The 23,432-nt window shown below is 41.0% G+C and overlaps 1 protein-coding gene across 1 annotated transcript in view; it reads left to right on the forward strand.

Moving 5' to 3' along the window:
* The window catches only part of pdgfd (platelet derived growth factor d), a 45,880-nt gene extending 24,462 nt beyond the window's left edge, over positions 1-21,418 (forward strand). Inside the window, exons 3-7 of the mRNA XM_070829732.1 lie at positions 487-664; positions 7,429-7,488; positions 10,236-10,449; positions 18,082-18,299; positions 20,751-21,418. Coding sequence (XP_070685833.1) covers positions 487-664; positions 7,429-7,488; positions 10,236-10,449; positions 18,082-18,299; positions 20,751-20,885 — 805 coding nt within the window. The 3' untranslated portion in view covers positions 20,886-21,418. The remainder of the gene's footprint in view (positions 1-486; positions 665-7,428; positions 7,489-10,235; positions 10,450-18,081; positions 18,300-20,750) is intronic.
* The last annotated feature ends 2,014 nt before the right edge of the window (positions 21,419-23,432 follow it).

Below are 23,432 nucleotides of genomic sequence, written 5' to 3' on the forward strand. Positions count from 1 at the left end.
TTTAATCCTTACCAAATAGCTGTGTCCCTCTCTTTGTGCTAAGCTAAGCTAATTGCTCTTGAGATGCATGTTGATATGACAGTAGTATTGATCTTTTCATGTAATACTCAGCAAGAACGTGAATTAGCACATTTCCAAAAATGTCAAACACTTGCCTTAATTCAACTTTACATGTATAAGATTAGTACAGTAAGTGGCAGGTGAAAGTAGTCTGTAAACTGTGCTGGAGGTTGGCGAAGTCACTGAATTCCCAGATGTTAGCAATTACCGTAACTTGATAAGTGCCATTACCAAAAGGGATAAAACTACAAAACCTTAGATCCAAGTATATAACTGCTTTCCCAAATCTTCTGTCATCCATGTATGAGGACATGCACACAACAGATTCATCCTTTCTCTTTTTTACATAATTTTTATACTCCATGTTTCCTTCTTCCCTCCCACGCCTTCATTTCCCTCTGCATCTCTCTCTCTCTCACGCCCCAGGTATGACTTTGTTGAAGTGGAGGACCAGTCAGAGACCAGCACTATAATTTGGGGTCGCTGGTGTGGGCAGAAAGCACCACCCAGTCTCAACTCCAAAACCAGCATGCTCAGAGTCACCTTCAAGTCTGATGATTACTTTGTTGCAAAGCCAGGATTCAAAGTCTACTTCTCATTGCTGGTAAGACTTCCACTCAGACAAATGCACACCGTATCACTCAAACCTGACGATGAATCATAAGCTGGTATAAACAGGTTAAAGTTTTTAGTAATTTTGGGCTCAGTTCAAGTACCACTGCAGTGCTCCAGGCAAAAATGCTTCTTTCCCGCTTTTACCTCCACCTTGCAATAAAAGAAGGAGATGGGATTATGGGTGGAGATAAATAGATGGGAGAGCAAGGGGGAGGAGAGACAGGTAGGATCTAGTAACACTGTCGATAAAATGCCAAAATGTATTAGCAAGCTGTTCTTTTCTCGCACGTCCACTCAACATTAGAGGAGAGAAGGAAGGATAGGTGGAGGAGGGCAAGAGGGGAGTTGAGAAAAGGTTCTTTTAAAGGCTGTCAAAGGAATGGATAAGGAGATTAGCTTTGTCATTCTGTCAGAAAAAGGAAAGAAAAAGGAGAGGAACTCTGATTTGAAGTTGTTCTCCCACCCTATGATCAGAGGGTAAAGGGGAAGAGAAAGCACAGTGGAGAGACAGAGAGGCATTTAAAGATATTCCCTGGCTTCTTCTTTTATGAGAGGAGAGAGAAGGGAAGAGACGCAGCATCACAGTCAGGTTTGAACCGGTGGCATCGCTTATTATCTGAGAAAAGGGAGAAAAAAATGTGGTATGAGCACAGATGGAGTAAAGGGCAGGACAGAGACAAAGAGATGTGTGTGCAGATGATCTTTTACTTTCATACAATCATTTTAATTTCCTGTGAAAACATTTACCCTGGATCTCATTGCAATTTGCACTAAAAGCTTCAGTTTGTTTCTTGTGTTAGTCAATTCTTTCTTACCTTCCTACCCTGTCTGTGGCACTCAGTCCCAAACGTATTGGTTTCTACTGAAGATGTGAAGGTAGATTTAGTTTATTTCTTTCAAAAAGGGCTCAGTAATTTCCTCCAAGGACTGGACCTTGTAGTTTTTGGCAAATGTCACACAAACTGGAGTAAATAGTGCAGTTGTTGGGTACTAGTTTTAGCGGTGGATTTATACCCACTTGATATATTAGTATTTACTGTTGCAAGGCAGTGTATCAGGATATGATGCAAAAGCTGTTGTGTGTCAGGTTTTAGCTACAAAAGAAACCTGTTATGCCTTATCCTTTAAGTAGAACTTAAAATATCTATTTAATCAGTGTAATGATACTCATTTACAAGTAAAAGTCTTTAGTTAAGTGTCACTTAACTAAAGGTACAGAACAAAAAGTAAACGTAGCCTGTTCATAATGCAGAATGACCACTGTCACAGTGCTTTACATAATATATTATTGGATTATTATTATTATTATTATTATTATTTATGAATTGCAATAATTGCATTATGTAGCAACATGGTAATGCTGTAGCTGGTTGAGTTGGAGATCACTCAAGGTACAGGGAAGTAGTTTTAGAAACGTTCTGTCCATATATCCATGTAGACATATGTGATACACTGTGCGAAGCATTTGAAGTTGCACAAATCTTCATATAACTGCAAAACAATCACCACAGTTACATCAGATTATTTTCTAGCTGATGTCCAGACTCCAGGATTGAAGTGGTGTTAAATGGAAATAAAATCAAGACCATCGCAGACATGCAGACACGATACGCAGGTTAAAGGCAACAGAGGAATCTCGTAGCCATAAACTGTATGTTTGAGCCAGATTTGATTAACCTGTATGACCTCAACCAGAAATACTAGAGAGCATCATCACTGCGTTCAAAACAAAGTAAAAGTACCACAAAATATAACTCTCTCTCTCTCCCTCTCTCTCTCTCTCTTTGTTAGTCTTAACTCTTTGTTTTTCTCCTCTGGTCAAATAATCACAACTCTGTACATTAAAAACAGGATCCAGCTCTGGGAGCTTATCTTATTTGATCCGTTTTACCCATTTTTCAAAGAGCTCCTGTGTTTGTCTTTCCATCTTTCACACGCAGACACACACACACACACAGCCTCCCTTCAGCGAGACTGGAGCTGTGTGTGGCTTAATTTAGCAGGTCTAATTTGTTCTCTCCAGACCTGTCGAGCAGATAAGAGGGAGGAGGAGAGGAGGCAGAGAGAGGAAAGGAGGAAGAGAGGCGCAGAGAGAGAATGAGGAGAGGCAGCATTGGAGGGAGAGAACAGGTGTCTGAGATGGTATCAGCATGTCAGCTAATGACTAAAACAACCTGAACTGAGAGAGGCAGAGTGAGAGAGATTGCAAGAGAGGCATTTGTGAGGTAGTGAGATATGGAGTGGACTGAGGTTGACTAGATAGAAGAAAAACCACGAGGGAAAAGTAAAACAGCATCAGCGTGTGAGAGAGAAATGGCAGAGTAGAGTCATAGGGAAGCGGAAAAGCGAGTCAATAAAGGCCAAATCAAATTTTCACTACTAAGTCTCTGCCACGTTTCAGAGCTGTGTGTCTGAGTTTTACAGCTATCATCACTTTCAGTCTGAATCTCTGCCTGTCTGATTGGAGCTCCTCACAGGTCCTCTGGATTCCTACTAACCAAAAGCTGATGTAAGTTGAGCCAGGTCCAAATTATGTTTGTCTTATCAGGTCTGGATAGATCATTCACTTGGTCTAATAACACTGGTCTAATAGGTCACAATGGATCCGTACAGACCAATTATGACCTGGTTCCCTATGCTAACAGCAGCTGATGTTACAGCTAGTATTTTTTACTAGCATTTATCTGATGCCAGAACAGTTCAACCACTGACCTGATGTATGGAGGAGAGAGCATTGATCCGGGGGTGAGGGAGCAGAGTCAGTGAGAGCCATGAAGACGAGTGAAACATTTGTCTCGCTCGTAGTCCATCAGTTCGAGTTACCCATGCTTGTGTTGTTCTGCACAATTGTTACACTCGGTAGCTGCTAAACTACTGGTAATTTTTAGCCGATACCAAACAGCTTCTTCTCGCAGTCCTGGAGTGAGGCATGCACAGATAAACAGTAGGCAGAGTGATGCTTATGCACATAGGCCGGCAAAACCAAGGCAGATTGCAATCGTACTTGCGATCTGGCTAATTGGAACGCAGACAGCATGTCACGTGGCTATATCTAAACAAAAGTGACTTCAATTCGTCTGGATTTTATTTATATATGAAACACTCAAATGGGGGCCACGACTCAGATTGGGTCTTAATATTCTTGGATCTCTTAGTTTGGGTAAGTTTCGACAGATTGGAACTAAAATCAACCTTTGTGTCTGATATAAGAATTCAACTGCTTCCCCCTCCAAAGAAACAAAATCCTTCCATCCACAGGCAACACTGCAGTCAAACAGAGGCCTTACTCATTATTCATGTCACTGTTTCCCCTCAAATCATTATTCTCTGATCCTTTTCAAATCTTGTTTTCAGCGGGTGTGATTCATCTGCAGTGCAGCCTTACATGAAGTAACGAGTGCTTTTGATTGCATAAGATAAACATTTTAGGAGCCGTTTGGTTATAAAGGCTCAAAGAAAGGCTCTTTGAACGTACAAATCAGCTTCGCTGTATTTATTGGGAACAGAGGCAGCTCTAAGTTTATCTTTTTAAGACTTCAGAGCCTTATAGGTCCTGCTTTGTGTTTGTTTGTCGTCAATATTGATCTTATTGGGGCGTTATTCCTGGGTAGTGTTGCTAAGCCAGGTGCAGAGGGGAAAAGTCTATTGATCAGGAAATATGATCCATCTTAGTTCCCAGAATCCCACCCTGAGTCATCCGGCATGTGTGCTTCCCATACGGACTGGATTCAGGAATATGACCTGAAATGTAACCAATAACACATTCTTGTGTCCATATGTGTGTATTTGATAAAGCCTGATGATAAACAGCACCAGTTGAATGCTTTCAAAAACATTTGTATCTACTATGACTAAAAAGTAAAATGTCATATCATCATTTGCTTAATTATTCTCTTCATTAATGTGGTTTTGATGTTGTTTACATTTACAGTTCACATTCCTATTTAAGATTTGGTGGCACAAATTTCTTTGTCTGTATAGCAATGGCCAAGTACCCCACTGCTGGTTTGCGAACATCAAGCAAACTTGTGCTGCTGCTTCTGGGATTAAAGTAAAATCATAAATTTCCACTTAAATGACGCAGTCCAAGTGTAGATAATGTCAAAGCACATTTGAATAATTACGATAAGTTTAACTTTACTACTGTTTTAATGTCAATCGCTGCAAGACAGTGTAAAAGGTGATGTATTCACACAAATATGCGGCAGAGGTATCACAGTAAACTCTACAAGAACAAGAAAAGCCACTGAGCTACATGAGGAGGAGCATTTTCCTGGCTTTGAAAATGAGCTTAGACTGAGACACAGATGAGAGAACATAAATGTGGCTGGTGTGATTTATCTACTAACTTAATGTCCTATGACTGGGAGCGAGATAACTGGTCATGTGGAGTAAAAGTCGACAGGGAAATACTCTCGCCTTTCTCACCATCTACCACACACTCAATCCTGAGCTGCTCCAGTGTCCAACTGTACAAAATGGAGGTTGAAAAGGGCAGCTCCCTGGTGTCCCCTCCACTAGACTGCTACTGTAAATAAGAATGTGTTCCCTCTCCACTGGTGAACGTGGTGATATTGCCTGAAATATTATTTCTGATTTCAATGATAAATATTGCTTCATAGATCGTTCAAGACACTGTATTAACTACAAAATGGACTTCTTTTAGCAAGTTGACTAAAACCCTCTGGAAAATGTCCTCCCATGTCCTGCAGATTACTTTTTACATTGGAAGCAGGAGCTGCGGATGTAGCCACCACATTTTACATGCCATTTCTGAAAATTGTTCCATGAAATTTACTCTGGTTATTTGCATCCATTGCTATTTCTTTATTATGAGACATCACTACATCCAAAATGTAAAATTGTAAAATTCAAATGTTTGCACTGCTTTCTATAACAAAACTTTAATCAGTAGATTGGTAGTATCTGTAGATTATTAACTACTTAGGGTGCCGTCACACCAAACCTGTTTCCTTGTGATTCAAACAAACAATTGCCCGTTTGATTTGGTTCATTAGGCTTGTGTGCACGCTGTCAATCACACTCACTCACCAGACAACAAAACCAATACCTCTTGAAAAAATTGATCTCAGGCTGTCAGATTCTGTTGCGGCCCATTTGTGGTGTGAAAGCAAAGTAAACCAGCCTCTGTGATGGAACATGTGATTCTAGCATGAACCCAAAAGATAAAGTTCTACTAAGTCCCTCTGCTGACTGTGACCTGCCGAGGAAGTGATCTGATGTCTTTTCTGTCTTGTTTCTACCTGTTCATCTGTTTTGGACTCCAGAGGAATAGTGCAGCATGACTTGCTATCATTCTCCAGGATTTGATTTCTCCACACAGACAAAGGAGAACCGTTGAAAACTGATAATTGAATGAGATACCAGTCACTCCATGTGACTTAATGCACTTCATTTAATTGTAATAAGTCAGCGTGGACATCAAATGCACCAGAACTAAAAGGGAACAATTCATGTTTTGTGTCCACAATAAGTAAACCAAAGTACTATTGATTTAAAGCATAAACCTGCATTAAGGTTTAATCTACTTTCTACTCGGTTACATTTTCAACAAACACACATTTGCATATCATATGTCCACTGAATATAAAAGTAATCATGAGATGAATATGTGAGGAGTTAAAGTTTGGTGCTATAGCTGGTAGGTGACTGTAGTCTGTACACTCAGAGGTTTTTAGTCCTCCCTCTACATGTTCTCATCCCTGTTTCTCCGGTCTTATTAAGTGGCTCAGACGTGCTTGACATGAAGTATTTAACCGTAAAAGGAAATGGGACCAGGAATCTGTTAACGTGCATTTACTCACACACACACACACAAACACTTACAGGAAACCTTCTGACCTCATGCACAGCTGGTTTGGGTGTGTGTTTGTGTCTATGAGTACATTTATCCACAAGGCCACATGCGGGAATCTGTTAAACAAAAACCTTTGCGCACTGACAGGCTTTGATGTCAACTCTATTACATTAGCAGACACACACACACGCAGAGGCACACACACCGAGACAAAGTGAGGACGGCGTGTCTTTGAAGTGTGGTTGAGACAGATTAACTGTTCCATATTGACTGGAGATGGTATTTAAGACTCTTCAAGAAGAGGGATTCGATAACCAGTAAGATTTTATGTGTGTGAGTGTAAAGAGGTTGATGCCAGAGACAGTGTTTGAGTGTGTGTGGGTGTGTGTTTCGGTTTGAGAGAGAGAGAAAAAGAGGAAGACAAAGAAAGTCTGCGTGTGTGCAGAATATGTCAATCTGATGAGTGTTTATCACCTACACATGCTTTGACCAGGGCTTGATTTCTTTCACACACACACACACACACACACACACACACACACACACAAAGGCATGCTGTGACCGGTTTCATTGGAAATTCTTGTAGGATTTTCCTGACATCCTGACGGTACCTCCGGTAGACAGGCAGATACCTGAATTTCTTGGATAACCTTAGATTACATGTGAACTCCACCTCATCTCCTACAAGCTGTGTTTAAAATCAACGACTTAGGAAAAAAAAAACTAAACTTAACCAAACCTTAACAAAAACCTTAACAGTGATTTTATTAGCCAAACACCAAGCAAGCCTTTCTTAGTCATTTAGCTTCTGTGTGTAGTTTTGCTGTGTATTCGATAATCGTCTGTCCTTTCCGTCTCTACAGAACGTTTTCTCACCCATTGCCTGCTCAATTGATCAGTTACTGATTGATTATTTCTGCTGTCCATCCCCGCAGTATGACCCTCCTCTGTCTGCATCCAACACCAACTGGGAGGCTGTCACTATGCCCATGTCGGTGAGTCGCATGCACACATACACACTTTATGAAGAGTTAAAATCCAAGTGTAAAATCAAACGCGTGGCCTCAGGTATAAGAGGGGCAGAAACACATCAAGCTCACACATCAAACACTGAATGGAAGACATAGATGCATATGTAGTTGTTTTGCACAACATAAAATGTTATATATATATATCATCACCATCATCAGGGTTATTATTATTATTCAATGTAATTGCTAACTAATAAATATACTGTAATTTCCTTGTTCCAAACTATCTGTTTTTCAGATCCAACACTGTTTATGTGATGTTTCAACACATACAGCTTACCTGCCTTCCAACCCATCACCTCCCTATAAGTGTCATCTTAAGCGCTCTGGGAACAATGGCTACACTAACATATATGGCATATAGGCCATTTGCATAGGCTCTCACACACCCACACACAGAATACATCCATGTATGCATGCGCCGTATTTATTATGCATGAAGGTTGAGATGTAAGATGACATGCTTCCTTAGACTAATGTTTTTATAATCAGTGTATCATCAGTGTAATTTGTGTGTGTAAATCTGTGTGTGTGCGTGCAGTGAGTGGGGCTCAGTGGCATATGTGACTATAATAATTAGTGTGCGCTGGGCTGTGTGGCAGTTTTTCTGCATGGATTGATAATGGTTATATGTGTGTAGGTGTATGTCTTTGAATGTGTATGCATGGATATGTCGCTGCAGCGCAGATGGGATGAACATGTACAGTTTGTTGGCCTTTTCCACTTTATATTCAAATGGCACTCTGAAACACGATCTGCTTCATGGGTTTTCCAAGTGATTTGTGGTCGTTTTACATTACGTTCATGTCTGTAACTGTTTCACAGGACTGAGCAAATACAAAGTGTGATGCTTTCACCGTAAAGATGATGATAACCTTTAGCTCTCAGCCCTCAACATTTTAAAATCCTTACTGCGAATGGAAAAAAAGAAAAACTAAATACAAATTGTATCAGATGGCGATATGTAGTTATTTGAAAAATAATCTAATGGAGCTTCTGGCTTTTGAGCTGTCGTGCACAATTTTTCTTTTACGTGAGCCAGAGCCACATAGCATGCTAATTTATAATTCATACTTATTAAGTCACTATATTGATGGAATGTTAGTAAATGTTAAGTCTCAGGGGTATAATTCAGTTCTCATGTTAGCTTTAATGAATCTAAGTCTCCTCCATATGCTCCCGACGTCTTCTCATCACTTACCCTCGTCCTGAGATCTGTATGGAAGTCAGTGCTAATTACGGCCGCTAAAGTCACAGGCATAATAGTCCTACATGCTATACGAATTTGATTGAAATTGCCTCCCAGCTAGAGAAATAGCCTGCAGCTGGGAGAACAGGGCATCTTGGAATCATTTGTGCAATATGTCCCTGCTTTTGTCACCCCATGGTGCTGACAATATTCATTGTAGTGGAAAACTTACAACATGTAACAGAGAAATCATGTTCCAAAATATGATTTAAGATGAATGAATGAATGAATTGATTTTATTGTTTTACCCCTATCTCAGACTACATATTTGTATTCACACAAAATGTGAATGACTAAATCACTGAGATATATTTATAGTGGTATTCAAATGTATTGCAAAACAAAATGGCACTAACTACATATAAGTGGGACCTATTACCGATTTAAGAGGACTTATGTTGAATTTGAACAATAATGACTGCCTAGGATTGCTGGGGGGGGGAGGGGATCATCATTTTACTTTCTACTGGTTTTCCAAGCATATAATTATAGACCGCTGTCACTGGAACGTGATTGTACGTTTATCATTTGAAACACTGTATACAGTAATTCTGCCACAGAGTGCTTTGCTCAGGGCTATAGATAGGTGAGTGAATGGGGAGCATTTATAATGACAGAAAGTGCACGATTTTCCAGTGTTTTAATCACTCTCCGTGCTACAGGAAATAACATCAGAACATTGCTGTAATTGAAATGCGTCACCGATTTTGAGAGATGGCTAAATAAAGAAAAGTGCTACAGTGTGGAGGAAGACACAGATTGGCATCAGGTCAATCTGAGACAAGATGACTCCTTGAAAATCTATTTTTCATTTCACTTAATGCTCTGTTTGAAATGTTTAGTAGGTACTTCTGAACTGACTGGATGTGTTAGAGGAATCTGAGCTAGTATGACCAACGGGGACTTTGGTCACAGTATCTTTCTTCCTTTGTGGCAGTGTGAAGGTTATCTGTTGATATCTCTAAATCTTCCCAAAAATCCTTGGATGTCTTTTCAGCGCTCGCAAAGGAACAGCACTGACCTCCCCACCACAGCTCATGCTGTAGCTCCAGAGTGAACAATAAAATATGCAGACACCAAGAACATTGTCAAGGATTGCACCAACTTTTCCTCAGCTGCAGAAGCACCCATCCCATCTCTGTGGATGTAGTAGTGCTTCCACATTTCATTAAAAATATTCAGCATAGCCACTTGATCCACCACCAGACACTGTAAAACACCACTGTGACTTGTCCACTGGCTCTCCAGTAACTATATGGATGAGGTTGTATTAAGTTTCTGTCTTAATGGTGGGAGAAAGAATAAAGTGATTTACAGATTTTTAAGAAGGTTTTTGATTTCCTTTCAAGTGCTGTAGGTAATAATGATAGAAATGAACAATTACTAAAGTTAAAACAGGCTTAAATTAGTGAAAGGACTGTTTGAATTAATACTTTTGTGCTTTGGCCTTTGCTCTTAACAGGACAGCGGTGGACTGCAGATGCCAGTGGCAGTCACACAGGTTCCTTTCTCATTGGAGGATTTGGACCGAACCATAGCTGCTTTCGACACTGTAGAACAGCTTCTGAGATCTCTGAACCCAGACACCTGGAGACAGGACCTGGACAGCATCTACACTCAAACACACATACATTATAGATCCAGGGCCTATCATCTGGCCAGCAGACACAACAAAGGTAAGATATATGTCTCCAAGTTTTATGAGCCATACATGAGCCTGTCCAACAAACATATGCACATCATCTTAAACACATGTTTTACTGTCCCACAGTCAGTCAGTCAGGATTGTAGAACACTAAACCCAAACATATATGTTATCGCACGACTGTTCTTTTAGCATGACAGAGATCATTTCATTTGGCTCTTATTTAACTGCTGACAATAGAAAGCGCTGATACTTCTGATGCAAGACGACCCTACATTACAGGACTGAAGCTTGTGATTATAAGTAGATATGATAAAGAGACAGTGTTTACAGTACTGTCTGTTTGATGCTATCAAACTATGAATAAGTTAAGAGTCAAAAAGTGAAGAATGCTCCAGTTTTGCAGCATTAAAATAATCACAAGTGTGCAAAGTAAAGCCACATCATTTGGTGTCCAACTAGCAGGAAATGTATACAAACGCCATAAAAACCACGCTCGTGTGGGTGGGTAATTACTGCGCTGTATGCACAAACAAATGTGTGAGAACTAAAATAATAAGCTGCAAGTGTCAAAGAGCTGTGTAGCTGCAGAGTTGATCAATTAGTGGGTCAACAGTACTAACAACCCTTCATGTCACGCAAAGACATTTGAGTACATGAATATAGAGAACAATCATAAATAGAGATAAAAAATATTCATGTACATCTAAATTACAGGGGAATGCTGTGCAACCATAAAAATCCTTTAATATAGCTCTTGAAAGAAAGATCATGTGGATCAAACGGTGTTGTTATGCAGTGTGGATATGGAGTTTTTTATTTAAAAAGAGACATTTAACAGAAATATTGACTATTTATATATATATATATAAATATAAGTGCAGCATGGGAAAAGAACTTAACAACATAAGAGTCCTTTTATTAATGACTGGCATTGACATGCTGAGTTAGTGAAGTTATTGCAGGAATATGAGAGCAGAGGTGTTCTGATCTCATTTTATTGTGCTGCAGATGGTGATCGTCAACGACTCTGCTGCGTTCACAGTATTTCGCTGACGACTGGTGCAGTCTTTGGTAGTTGGTGTAATAGAAGGGAGGGGCGAGTGTGCCGCCTTGTGCTGACCCACTCAGCAGGAGGCCCATTCTCACCCATTGGTCTGCATATAAAGCTCAGTGGCACAACACTGCAGCGGGCGAAGTCTACAGCTCAGTAATTTTGAGGGAAATTATTAGTCAGCGCTGTAATGACTGTACTAATGAAGTGTTGGATATGCAATTGAAACCACATTATCCAGTCTGTGTCAAGTAGAGATACAATGACATTAGGTTGTCTGGTGGTTGAGTGTATCTTTACAGACTTAATTTGGCATGTAGGAAGGAATATGAGAAGATAGAGGAAACATCTGTGCACTTGACTCGCCTGCGCCGATTATAGAAATAAAGGGTGATAGAATAAAAAGAGCATTTTGATTGGGCGTGAAAGGACTTCTTGAACTTGAAATAGATTTATATGGAAATGATAATACGTTTGCCCTTTTTCTAGTGCTCCATAAATGTAAAAGATCCTTGTGAGGAAAAAAAATAAAAATGAAACCAGCTCCTGCTTATTGTGATGCAACTACATACCGTAGCCCGACTAAGTTGTTGCATCATCAAAAGAGCAGTTTGTCCTCTAGGGGGTCTAAAAGTGAGTCAGTGACAGATTTAAGGTGACACAGGACCAGGCAATTTTTTTTTACTGTGAAGTCAGTGCCAACGACCCAGAGGCACTGAGGCAATAGATTTTGTCCTTAAGAGCAGATATGAAATTTTGGCATGCATACGCTCATTATACACACACACACACGTCACACACACACACATACACACGTCACACAGTCATGGTAGACTGTGCTCGGGAATGTGTGTGTATAGGAGCATTAGGGGTCTCTCTGTCTTTCTACCTGAGGGCTCTCCTGATCCTTGGTAAATATTTGGAGTTGACAGCAAATCTATCTCTATTTATCAGTGCATGTGTGTGCTCAGCTGGCACGAGAAGACTCCCTACATGGGGAATTTTATGCATGTTGCAGCGCTACAGATAGGTGCATAGGTGCTGCAGGTCTTTGATACACTGTACCAGCGCGGCTCTCTCTAATTGGAAATTCAACCTGTGCAGCAGAGCAGAAATCTGCCACAGTCAGCAGCTTAGCTTTGTTTTCATTAAGACACACACACACACACACACACACACACTCAAAAGCTCACATCCACCTTTGTTCCCATGAAGGACAGTATGTCTGATCATAATATTAATTGGGCCACTTCTATGTTTAAGTACACACATGTAGACTCACACATAAATACGCTGACATAATAATACTCATGCAAACTAATTTGTGTGTGGAATATATTTTCACACACGCACAGATACTACACTTTTTTTTTTTTTTCATTTTGGTGGCTGTGTGAGTGACAGAGTCATTGTCTCAGCCTTGCTTGCTCTCAGTCTTTCTGTCTTTCAGTCTTTTTCTCCCCCACGCTCCCCGACAGGGTTCCACTCCACCGCTTTTCTGAGATTGCACTTATTCCCCTTAAAGAGACACAAGCTCGGCCTTGCAGAGTCACACACACACACACACACACACACAGTATACACACCTATACACTCGCCTGTTCCTTCATCTTCAGTCACGCAGTATAAACATGCACACATACCTGTTGTTCCCTGCACTTTATGTTATGAAGCAGCATCGAATGCGCGTATCAGAGCTGATACAGGTGTCGATGACTTAATGTGCTTTTGTACCAGCTCCGTTATTACAAACTTTGCATCACCTTAAGAGGTGTAAACAAACATTTCAAATGTTAGAGACACTTGTCATGACTCTTGACGTTCTTACAGGTCTGTCATCAACCATGAGGCCATGACATTTGTTGAAAATGTGTTTCTTTTTTCTTTTTGCTCTTCAAGAATCACAAGGACAAAAATATGATGGGTTCTCCTGTCACATGTGCTTTTCCCTATGAAAAGAGATAAAAATGTAAATTGATTTCTATAATTTGGCTGTAAGGAAAAATTCTATTTAGTATAGCAGAATGCCGGCTGTGTAATGTAGTCCTAGATGATGAGATAAGCTCTTAATGCTTCATGTTATGCATTATTAGATTCTTTAAGGTGGTTGTTTTTGTGTCTTTGGTCAAATCAAACGGGACATTTTATCTTTATATGACCGCAAACATAATTCTTTAATGGAAAATGTGTGCAAACAAATAAATACTACATTTTCTCATGTAAGTAAAAAGCCACACACAAACTGCTGCCTATGTGTCATTTAGCAAGTTTCGCATAGACTTTTCTTCTTTAATTGTTGACTTAGATGCTTTCAGTTAAATCAGTAAAAGTAGAAAGAAGTTGGTGCAGAATCGCACATTACTTTTCTACCAGTAGCTGTAATGATCTTTTTGTTAGTTTACATTAATAAGTAATTGAATGTTTACCTGGATTTATCCAAATGAACAGACTGGTGTAAATGTTATGTCTCCAATCACCCAAAAACAAACACAAAAACATCCCCTGTTTTTTTTAGAGGTGTTTTTTTTTTTTTCAAAGTGACACAACCACACTGTTTAAATCAGTTGTCCTCATTTACCCTGTTAATACTCACACAAACGCTGCCATAATCCACTTTTCATTTAGCCTAGTGTGTAGTGGATGAGTGCTCAGCAACTGTCTCTAAGACAGAATGCAGGGATTTGAGAGGATCATGCGATCACATACGACACCTCACACACAGACGCATGCGCGCGCACACACACACACACACACACACACACACACACACACACACGTGCATACAGTAGCTTTCATTTGCTGCATTTCTTTTCTGTATTCCTCTCATGTCTACTCTGATTCTCTGGTCATCTTGCCACGCAACTGAAGAGGCCAAAAAGAAAACACAATCAAGTTTGTCAGTATAAATAGGGCACCTTCTACCTTCATCTCTCTGTGTATTGCCACAGCAGGAGATCATTGTTCCTGCTCCTCTCTTTCTCTTCATTGTTCTTCATTGTTCATTGGATTTCCCTCGTGCTTTGTGTCATGAGTGGAAACCCCCACAGCAAAGATTTCTTTTTGTGAACAATTGCTTATTGATTATCAATGCCATTAGGCATCCCTTGACCCCTCTGCACTTTCCTTTGATTTCTCTCACTCACACAAATCTGTCATATAAGGACAGCATGCCGTTTCCAGGTAGCTTCTACGATCTTTAGCGAAGCTTTGTTGTAGCAAATCAAAAACAAGCCAATGCAAGTCAGTTTCACCAAGCTACAGTTATAGTCGACTGCAGGTGTTCATCTTGATAAGTCCTTTATTCTTGTATTGGGCCATAAATGCCTATTCAGTAAAGTGAAAAATCCAGCAATGACCCAACAAAACATTTAAATTAACTCTCTTAAAGACTATCGCACTTTTAGAAAGAAATGATTAACACATTTCACCCAGGCTGTGCTCTCCAATTGACTCTATGTGCTTTATAGGCACTACTTGTTGGGCAAAAAAGAAAGACATAACCAAATCCCACTGGTTGTAAATATGGGCCTCATACCCAAAGCCTACCTCTACTTTCTTTCAGTCTGGTAATGGTAGAAGATCTCCTCACTGCTTGCTCCGTCATCTTCTTTTTGTTCTGGGAGAAGAGCAGAAGGTGTTACAGGACTTGGGTAGGGTCAAGGATGAGTCATACTCTTATTCTGACAGCTCCCGAATGGAGATCAGAGCCATGAAAAGAAAAGAAAACCAGCCGGTGATGCTGCCACTTGAACCCCAGCTCTTTTGGGGACCCTGTCTTGGTGTGAACAGTGCAGTAAGCTGATGCCAGAACTCAGGCAGCCTCTCATGCTTCAGGCCCTGAATGGCATCAGACTGGTGAACATGCGATCAACCCACCCCACTGTGGAGTAGACTATCGAGTGTGCATAGGCTCAGTCCATCATCACTGCCTAAAGGGTAAAGGGTTTATTGGCCCTCGACCCACTGTTTGACCAGTTTAGTGCTTTTATGTGCCTTTCTGTTCAACAGAAGACAGTCACATTCTACCATAAAGGTGAATGCATCAGTGATTTCTTCTTGTCTTGTTACTTTTGCTGAGGGGTTGTTCATTCACCCTCTCCTTAAGTGGTTTCTGCAGGTAGTGAAGCATCAGACTGTAGTCCAGTGGGTGCCTCCTATATTGCTCAAGGCTGACTCCTCTGAACATAAGACGACTATTAAGGGAGCGTCCTTCACATTTTACATCCCTTTTTACTAGTGTAGAAAAATAAATCAAACCAGATCATACAAATACTGTGAATCTTTTCTGCTTACAATGTCTTTTCCTAGCTGTTTTGAAACAAATGCCTAGAACCCAGAAAGTAGCATGTTATTGTATTGTATTGTGTAGTATGAATGTTTCTGTGGGCTGTGGGTAGTTTTAGTATATATTGGTATTATTTGTGTTATATTTTTAAATGGCGGTTGGGTTTATTTTAGGTGTTGGAACCCCCCCACCCCCTCGTTTGTCTGTAGGCTAGCCTGTGTATATATACTTTCTTTGTGTCATTCACCAGGTCGGGTTTGTTCAGTTTAGATTTCTGTTGCAATATGGGTTTGTTGACCTCAGTTTATTTAAGGGGTCCATAGTTTTTCCATGCTTATGTATTTTAATTGTTTGCAACCTTGATTTTCCTATTGATTGTTTAATTTGGCTAAATAAAGCCTTAATGTCTGAAAATGACTCTTGTGTCCCTGCTCTTGCTGCTTGGTCCCTAACAGCAATAATGTCAATCAAGCTGTTGTGAGGGATGCCTTGTCTTCCCATCCTCAGTACAGAGGGGTCCTATAGGGCTCCCTCTGGGCCAAGTCTGGAGAGCCTTTTTTCCTGCCATGCAGAACAACTACGGTGTGCTAAACAATGGTTTTTCATATTTTCATATAAATGTTATTGGAATTCATACACATATCAGGATTAGTAACATAATCTTTTTTGAGGTTTCCCACCTCAGAGACAGAGGCATTTTATTATCAAAGTGGCAAACAGTAGTAACAGGCAGAGGAAAGACGAGAGCAAGGATATTGCAGTGACTCCACAGAGCTTGGCAAGGCTCTGTTTGCACTCTCAGAAATAGTGTTAAAATACATGACCTTTTATATTTTTCTGTTTTTCTTTTAAGAATTGAATCTGCACCACACACAGAAGAAATCAACTCGTTCCAGCGCATTTTTTCCCTTCTTTAAAGAAAAAAGGTTAAAACATGTATTTAAGTGCAGCAAAATTACTGGTTCAATGGCCTAGTTGTGTAATCACGACCCACACTGTGGTGATGATTATCCTGCTGAATGTGCTGATGACCTCAGTGAAGAGAGCAGTCAATCTGCCGCTGATTGTTGCTCTTCTTCCTTTTCTTTTCTTTTCTTTCGCTCAACTCATTTGTTTTTTATCTTTCTGTCTCATGTGGCTTTTAAACCACCCATGGTCACCCTGGATTGCCTGCAGAATACGAGCGATATAAAGCATTCCCACTGTAGACACATTCTTGGTGTCTTTCACTCTTTCATGTGTCCATCACGCTTGTACGATCATCCCAGAAAATCCATACGAATGCTGAGGATGACTGTTTTTTTTCTTCTTTGTACACATTACAAATATATCTTTGCCTTACAAACATTCAACAGCCTCAAAATAAAAACTCTGTGGTTTTGGCCTCATGCTCTCTTTATGCTGAGCAACAGCATGTGCATGTAATATAGAGAAATGCAGACAGGGTTCTGGCTCTCCTAGTTTTCCCTTCTGGATCAGTGCTTTAGTCCCTTATTTCCCATCATCTTCTTCCATAATTATTTTGATTCCCCCTGAACTTAGTCAAAAAACCATTACAGGTCGACCATTACAGACAAACAAAGGTCCTATGTGCACAAACGCTCCAAAGTGATGACATGAAGAAAGACTGCAGTCGATACATTCAATCTACAATCAATTAAAGCCTCCTGCTTCCTCTTCTGGCCTGTGCTTGCTCATCCTGCATCTTTGTGTCTTTCTTCCTTCCACTCATCTCTTCATCTGTTCCTCTACAGTCAATTGTTGTTGCAATTGTAGTCGTTTATAATAGTCTCTCTCTCTCCATCTTTCAACCATTTTCATTTAATCAATATTGAGCATTTTTTAGTGTGAATTACAGCCATTTGGCCTTATTTGCCTCCCTCCTCTGTTTCATTCTTCCAATCCCATGTCTCCAACATGCAAAGCATTTCTATTAATAACGATATGAAGCAAAAGACAAGCAATAATGAATCAAAACAGCCTTTCATCCCTCTCACCCTTCCTTTCTTACATAGGTGTTAAGAGCACAATGATTGTAGGCCAGTATTATGGTAGAAAAACAATTGATTGTTGGTGATTGTTTCATACCCTCATCACACATCAGTGACTTTGCCAATAACCAGTTGATGAGTACCTGATGTCTTTATGTTAAGGAAAGGGTACGAAAGAAAAGACCAAATGTGAATGTTCAACATAGAATACAAGGAAAAGCCCGTCACAGTACAGGCCGAGGAGCAGCCCAAAAACTCCACAGCAAAGAGGGCGCATAAATAGAATGAAAACGTACCAATTTCCTTTCTCTCCTTTTCTCTGTCACTGTCCAGTTGATCTGAACCGTCTCTACGACGACGTGAAGCGGTACAGCTGCACTCCTCGCAACTTCTCTGTCAACCTGCGCGAGGAGCTGAGGGCCACCAGCGCCGTCTTCTTCCCCCGGTGTCTGCTGGTCAAACGCTGTGGAGGCAACTGTGGCTGCGGAACCGATAACTGGAACAGCGGCTGCACCTGTCAGGCATCCAAGACGACACTCAAACTACACGAGGTAGGTCCTATAACGTGATGGCACACTGGTGGACCTGTCACAGCACCTTTCATCCTTTGTTTACTGCTGGAGAACAGCGGCCACGGTATGAAGGACGAAAGGAAACTCCCTCAGCTATCAGTGATTTTAAAACGTATTTTTCAAGCGACGTCTTGCTTAAGTTCAAATTAATTTTGCCTACAATTACATCATTTGGGAGTAAATAATTCCGCACAGTCCTATTGGGATGAAGCATTAAGACAAGGTTGTGGCCTTGGCGATCTCCTGTTTGCTCACATGCTGCATGTAAAGCCTTTGGATATTCATACTGTGAGCACTGGTTTTTAAGGCTTTTTCTCCTCTTACATCTTGAATCAAATAACCTAAAACACCTTTTAATAAACTGATCTGACATTTAAAAAAATCTCCTTTACAACTTAAAATTGACTCTTTTCGGCAAATTCTCCTTTGTTCTTCTTAAACAGATTTGATTTCCATGTTCACATTACATTTAACAAATGCAGAGCTTTTATGAAAGCAGAAAAGGGAAGTGCATGTAATATCTCGTGCTTGCTGTGGTCTGTCCATTGATGCGATAACCATCAATTGAGACTTCAGCTGTGCTGGAAGTGTTACAGAGGAGTCATGCCGGTGATTATTCAAACATGAGAACAACACGAAAAATTTCCAGCACATTTTAAGTGCACACCTGAAACGGGCTAAAAAGATGGTGTGTGAATGAGTGAGCGAGTGAGCGAAGGAGAGACGGGGTGTGCAGAGGCAGGCGCAGCATCAACAATGAAGCAGCAATGCACCAGTAGTCTCACACTTTCTCCCTGATTCTCTCCTCCATCTGTTTCTATGTTGGCCTCATCTTTTCCCATCCAATCTCTCCATATCTGCCTCAGTGCATTGTTAGCGTTCTATCACTCTCTCTCTCTCTCTGGGCTTCCATCATCCTTTCATTCTTCCCAATTCCCATTTTCAATTTATCCCTTTGCACTGCACCATTCTTGTTCTTTAAGCCTGTCATTCATTCTTTTCTCTCTCTTCCCTCCATCTCTTTGTGTCTTTGTTCTCATATAGCTTCATTATTGAAATATGGTCCACAGGGCTCCCTCTCTGTCTGTCTCTCTCTCTCTCTCTCTCTCTCTCTCTTTGTCTCTGTCTCTCTCTGTCTCTCTCACTCTGTTAACATTTAACAATGGAAATGAAAACAAAAGTGGGATTTGGGTTGTAATTGTGCTATTTGTATGTGAGAGTGTGAGTAAGCCACTGTGCGCAAGAGCATGAAAAGGTGTGTTTGTTTCTGTGTACACTGTACATGCATAAAACTGCTTGCATGTGGGATCTCGTGAGTGTGTGTGTGTGTTTGTGAGAGATGTCCAACCTCCTCTCCTCTCCTCTCCTCTCCTCTCCTCTCCTCTCCTCTCCTCTCCTCTCCTCTCCTCTCCTCTCCTCTCCTCTCCTCTCAGGCAGTCTTATAACTGCTTCCTTCACTGATTCAACTTCTAAAGAAACACATTATTACTCACACTATTGTTTCAGTGCTGGGAAGTCCTGACATAAATCATGGGCAGCCTTGCGTTCACTGAGCTTTCAAGAACACATTCACTGCATCAGTTGTAGAACAATTTGTACTACCACTCCATTTTCACATTAAAAGTGGCGCCTGCGAACAATGTCGCCATCTGCAACAAAAGTCAGTTATAGTAAAACGCTGACTAAATCCAACTATATCGAACTACTAATTACTAAAACAACTCCAAAGTACTTTTATAGATCTGTTTTTTGTATCTCACATAATCGAAGTTAGTCTAAAATTACAATATGCAAACTTTTCAATATAGTAAAAATGCAAAGAGAAGACTACTGTGTACAGTGGACTGCAAAATCCCTTCATTTGCTTTAAGTGACCTGATGTTTGTTATGCTTTCTAACATACTGTTTTCTCTTGGCAACATGTCCTGGATGTTTCCTTCCCAGGAAACGTTCCAGCTCCCAGTTGAAAAACTGAATAAGAATTGATAAAATAATGAATATCAAAATAATACTGGAATTCCAGTGGGCTCAGTTAGGTTTTACAAGTGGGGAGGGCTTGCATGTAATTGTTTTCTCATGGCTTGTGGAGTTTCACAGCACACTACTGCATTCTTGGAAGCCTTGCCTTTGCTATCTAATCTATATTTTGACGTCATTCACCTGCTTCAATGTCAAGTTTTTTGCGACGTGCGCTGTTACTCTCAGGGAGAAGTTAATCCCTTTTCTGTTGAGCTCCTGCAGTGATTTGTCCCGAGTTATCGTTAGTTTCTCTGCATCTCTCATGTCTCTCCCCCTCTTTCAAATTCAAATTGGATGTCTTGGCATCCACCAAAACAAGAAGTATTTTCAGCACCTACCAACAATTCAGGCAACAGCGGACGGCCCTCTCCCCTCTCTTCATCCTCTCTGTCTCATCTCTGACTCCTTTAGGTGCTGAAGTACTCCCCCGAGGTCACTCTGCATCAGCGCCAACGGAGGCCGCGGGTGCGTTGGGTCATAGGTGAGATCTTCCTCACACATCATGAAAAGTGCGAGTGTGCGTGTCCCTCCCAGCCCCCTCGCTGAGACACTCGGACTGGAGCGTGCATCTGGAACTGTTGGAGGAGTTCATCTTTTAGCGATTCTGCAGCGGACTCCATTTAATAACAGCAACACAGACATGCATGCAGCAAAGAAGGCAGCAAAGAATTGGACCGACAATCGCATCCTACACAGTGACCACCCACCTTCCTCTGTGCTCAGGCCAGTCTTGTAAATGCATAAATGGTTCCAGCCAAACACTTTTCATCTAACTTTCCTGCAACTTGGAGTCAAAATCTACTCTGTATAGACCACATTTAAACGTCACTTGTGAAGTGTTAAAATAACTCTCCAGAGGAATTCACTTTCAATTCAATCATTTTTTCTCCACAAACTAAATATTGAAACCATTTGGAGCTCAAACAATTACCATAGCGTGGAGAGGTAACCCCAAATTCGTATTAAACTTGTTTACATTTTGATGAAAGGAGTTTGACGGCCAACTTGATTGAGTTGAAATTGAACTGACTCAAATTGCTGCGTAAAGTTGTTTACTCCTATTTCGTGTGCATGTATTTGTGTTTCTTCATGTTAAAAGAAGACTTGTTTCTAGAAACTTCAGGCAGTCCTCCTGCCAGGAGCATGCTGAGATGAGTGAGTGTGAGACAGAAGGAGGGAGGGAGAGGGTTGGAGGAAGTGTAAACCAAAATAACACTTTATCTTGATGTGAAATTAGGCTAACCACAACCCTCCAGATCTGAATTTCGCACACACGGACACGGACACGCACACACACACTCACACACACACACACACACACGCACACACATGCACACACACACACACACGTTGACTCAAGGCTTCCACTCCTACCTAAAGACGAAAACTGTTATTTATACTGAATTCTTCACTGATATATTTTTCAACGTAGGCTTTTTCTTTCTTTCTCTTCTTTCTTTCTTTCTTTCTTTCTTTCTCTTCTTCTTTCATCACTCACTCTCTAACACATCAAAGGAGGTGTCAGGTCAGGCCTCTGCGCTCTGCCCAGTTTTCGGAGCGTTCCTGGCATTCCAACTGCTAACTGGAATTCTGCTAACACGGATAATACCGTGATCCTTAGACCCTGAACACATAAGAGGAAAAAGAGGCAGACAGTCAGGAAGAGAGAGACGGGAGAGTTTTTCAGAAGAGGCGACTGGCAGAAAAGGGACAATCAAGCAAGCAAATTTGTAGATTACCAGCACTCCTGGATGGGAGCTGAGAGAGGAGACCATTTTCGAGGTGCATCTCATACAAGATTGCAGCTACTTCAGCTGCTTCAATCAGCATGTTCCTGTTTTCAACTCCCCTTATTTTCTGTCACGCTGCTTTTTTCCTCATGAAGACGCTCACATGTATCACAATAAGACCCACCGCCTTGCATGTTTGCAGCAGCACCACACTGGAAAAGAGATCTGTGGGAATTAGAGTAATGTTCTGCAGAAAATACAACGGATACACTAGTGTGTGTGTGTGTGTGTGTGTGTGTGTGTGTGTGTGTGTGCGTGTGCACGCGCCAGTCTGCCTGTTACAGCTCAGGAAGAGGTCCTTTTGTTCAAGGGGTGGGGGGTTACCAGCAGTCTGTGAGAGCTGGCAGCAGATACAAGCATGTGAATGGTCGGCATGTGACTGTGCGTGCAAGTGTGTGTGTAAGTAGCTATAGAGTATCAAAGCAACAGAGCAAGAATTCAAACTAACTGCTTATCATTTCCATACACATGACCCAGCTGTGAGAAATAAAAGGCACTGTCATCTGTCATCTCTCCAGCATCACACGCTCAGGCTCGCTTACAAGCTGGATTTACACAGAGAAAATGGGATTTTACACACTACTTTTGTTCTGAAGACAGACAAAAAAAGAATAACTGGACACTGAGACGATTCCTCCGTCACAGTGAAACCCGATCAGCTGTGTGCTGGCGGTGCCTTTTATGAGCATGTGTGCCCTGTAAGTCAAGGGTGTTATTTGGCAGGTGTGACATACAAAATAAATATTCCAAAAGTGTGTCAGGCTGTGTGGTAGTGACATTCCTAGTAATTTATTCCAGACATCATCTACACACACACACACACACACACACACACACGCACGCACAGCTGTTTTTGACTATATTTCAACTAAGAACAGACTCACTTTGCTGTACAGCTTTTGTCTTCTGTTCTCTTGCGACATTTGCGTTCATTCCTGCTGCGTTTTCAAACACAAAGATAAATACAAAGCTCATACAGAGTTGTTGATTTGCTCAAATTTCACAGAGGATGGTTTGCAGCTAAATTAGCCCGTTATATTTTCAGTAGCAAACGAGCCAGATGGTGATTAGGCAATCTGTCAGCTTCCAAAATGTCGGAAATTGAAACGTTGGAAAGGTTGTTGCAAAATGCATAGTTACTGTACCAACAACTGTGTAAAAGCTTTTACAAAAATGCAAATGTGTGTGAGGGGTGCGTGTGAGTGTGTGTGCATCCTGTGTCTGCCACTTTGCCGGCGTTATCAGCACATTCCATTGTTGCGTGCTCCAAAGTGACATTCCTCTTTTTCCTATAACTGGTTTG

Source organism: Pempheris klunzingeri, chromosome 4 (genome assembly GCF_042242105.1).
Source record: "Pempheris klunzingeri isolate RE-2024b chromosome 4, fPemKlu1.hap1, whole genome shotgun sequence".
Lineage (NCBI taxonomy): Eukaryota > Metazoa > Chordata > Actinopteri > Acropomatiformes > Pempheridae > Pempheris > Pempheris klunzingeri.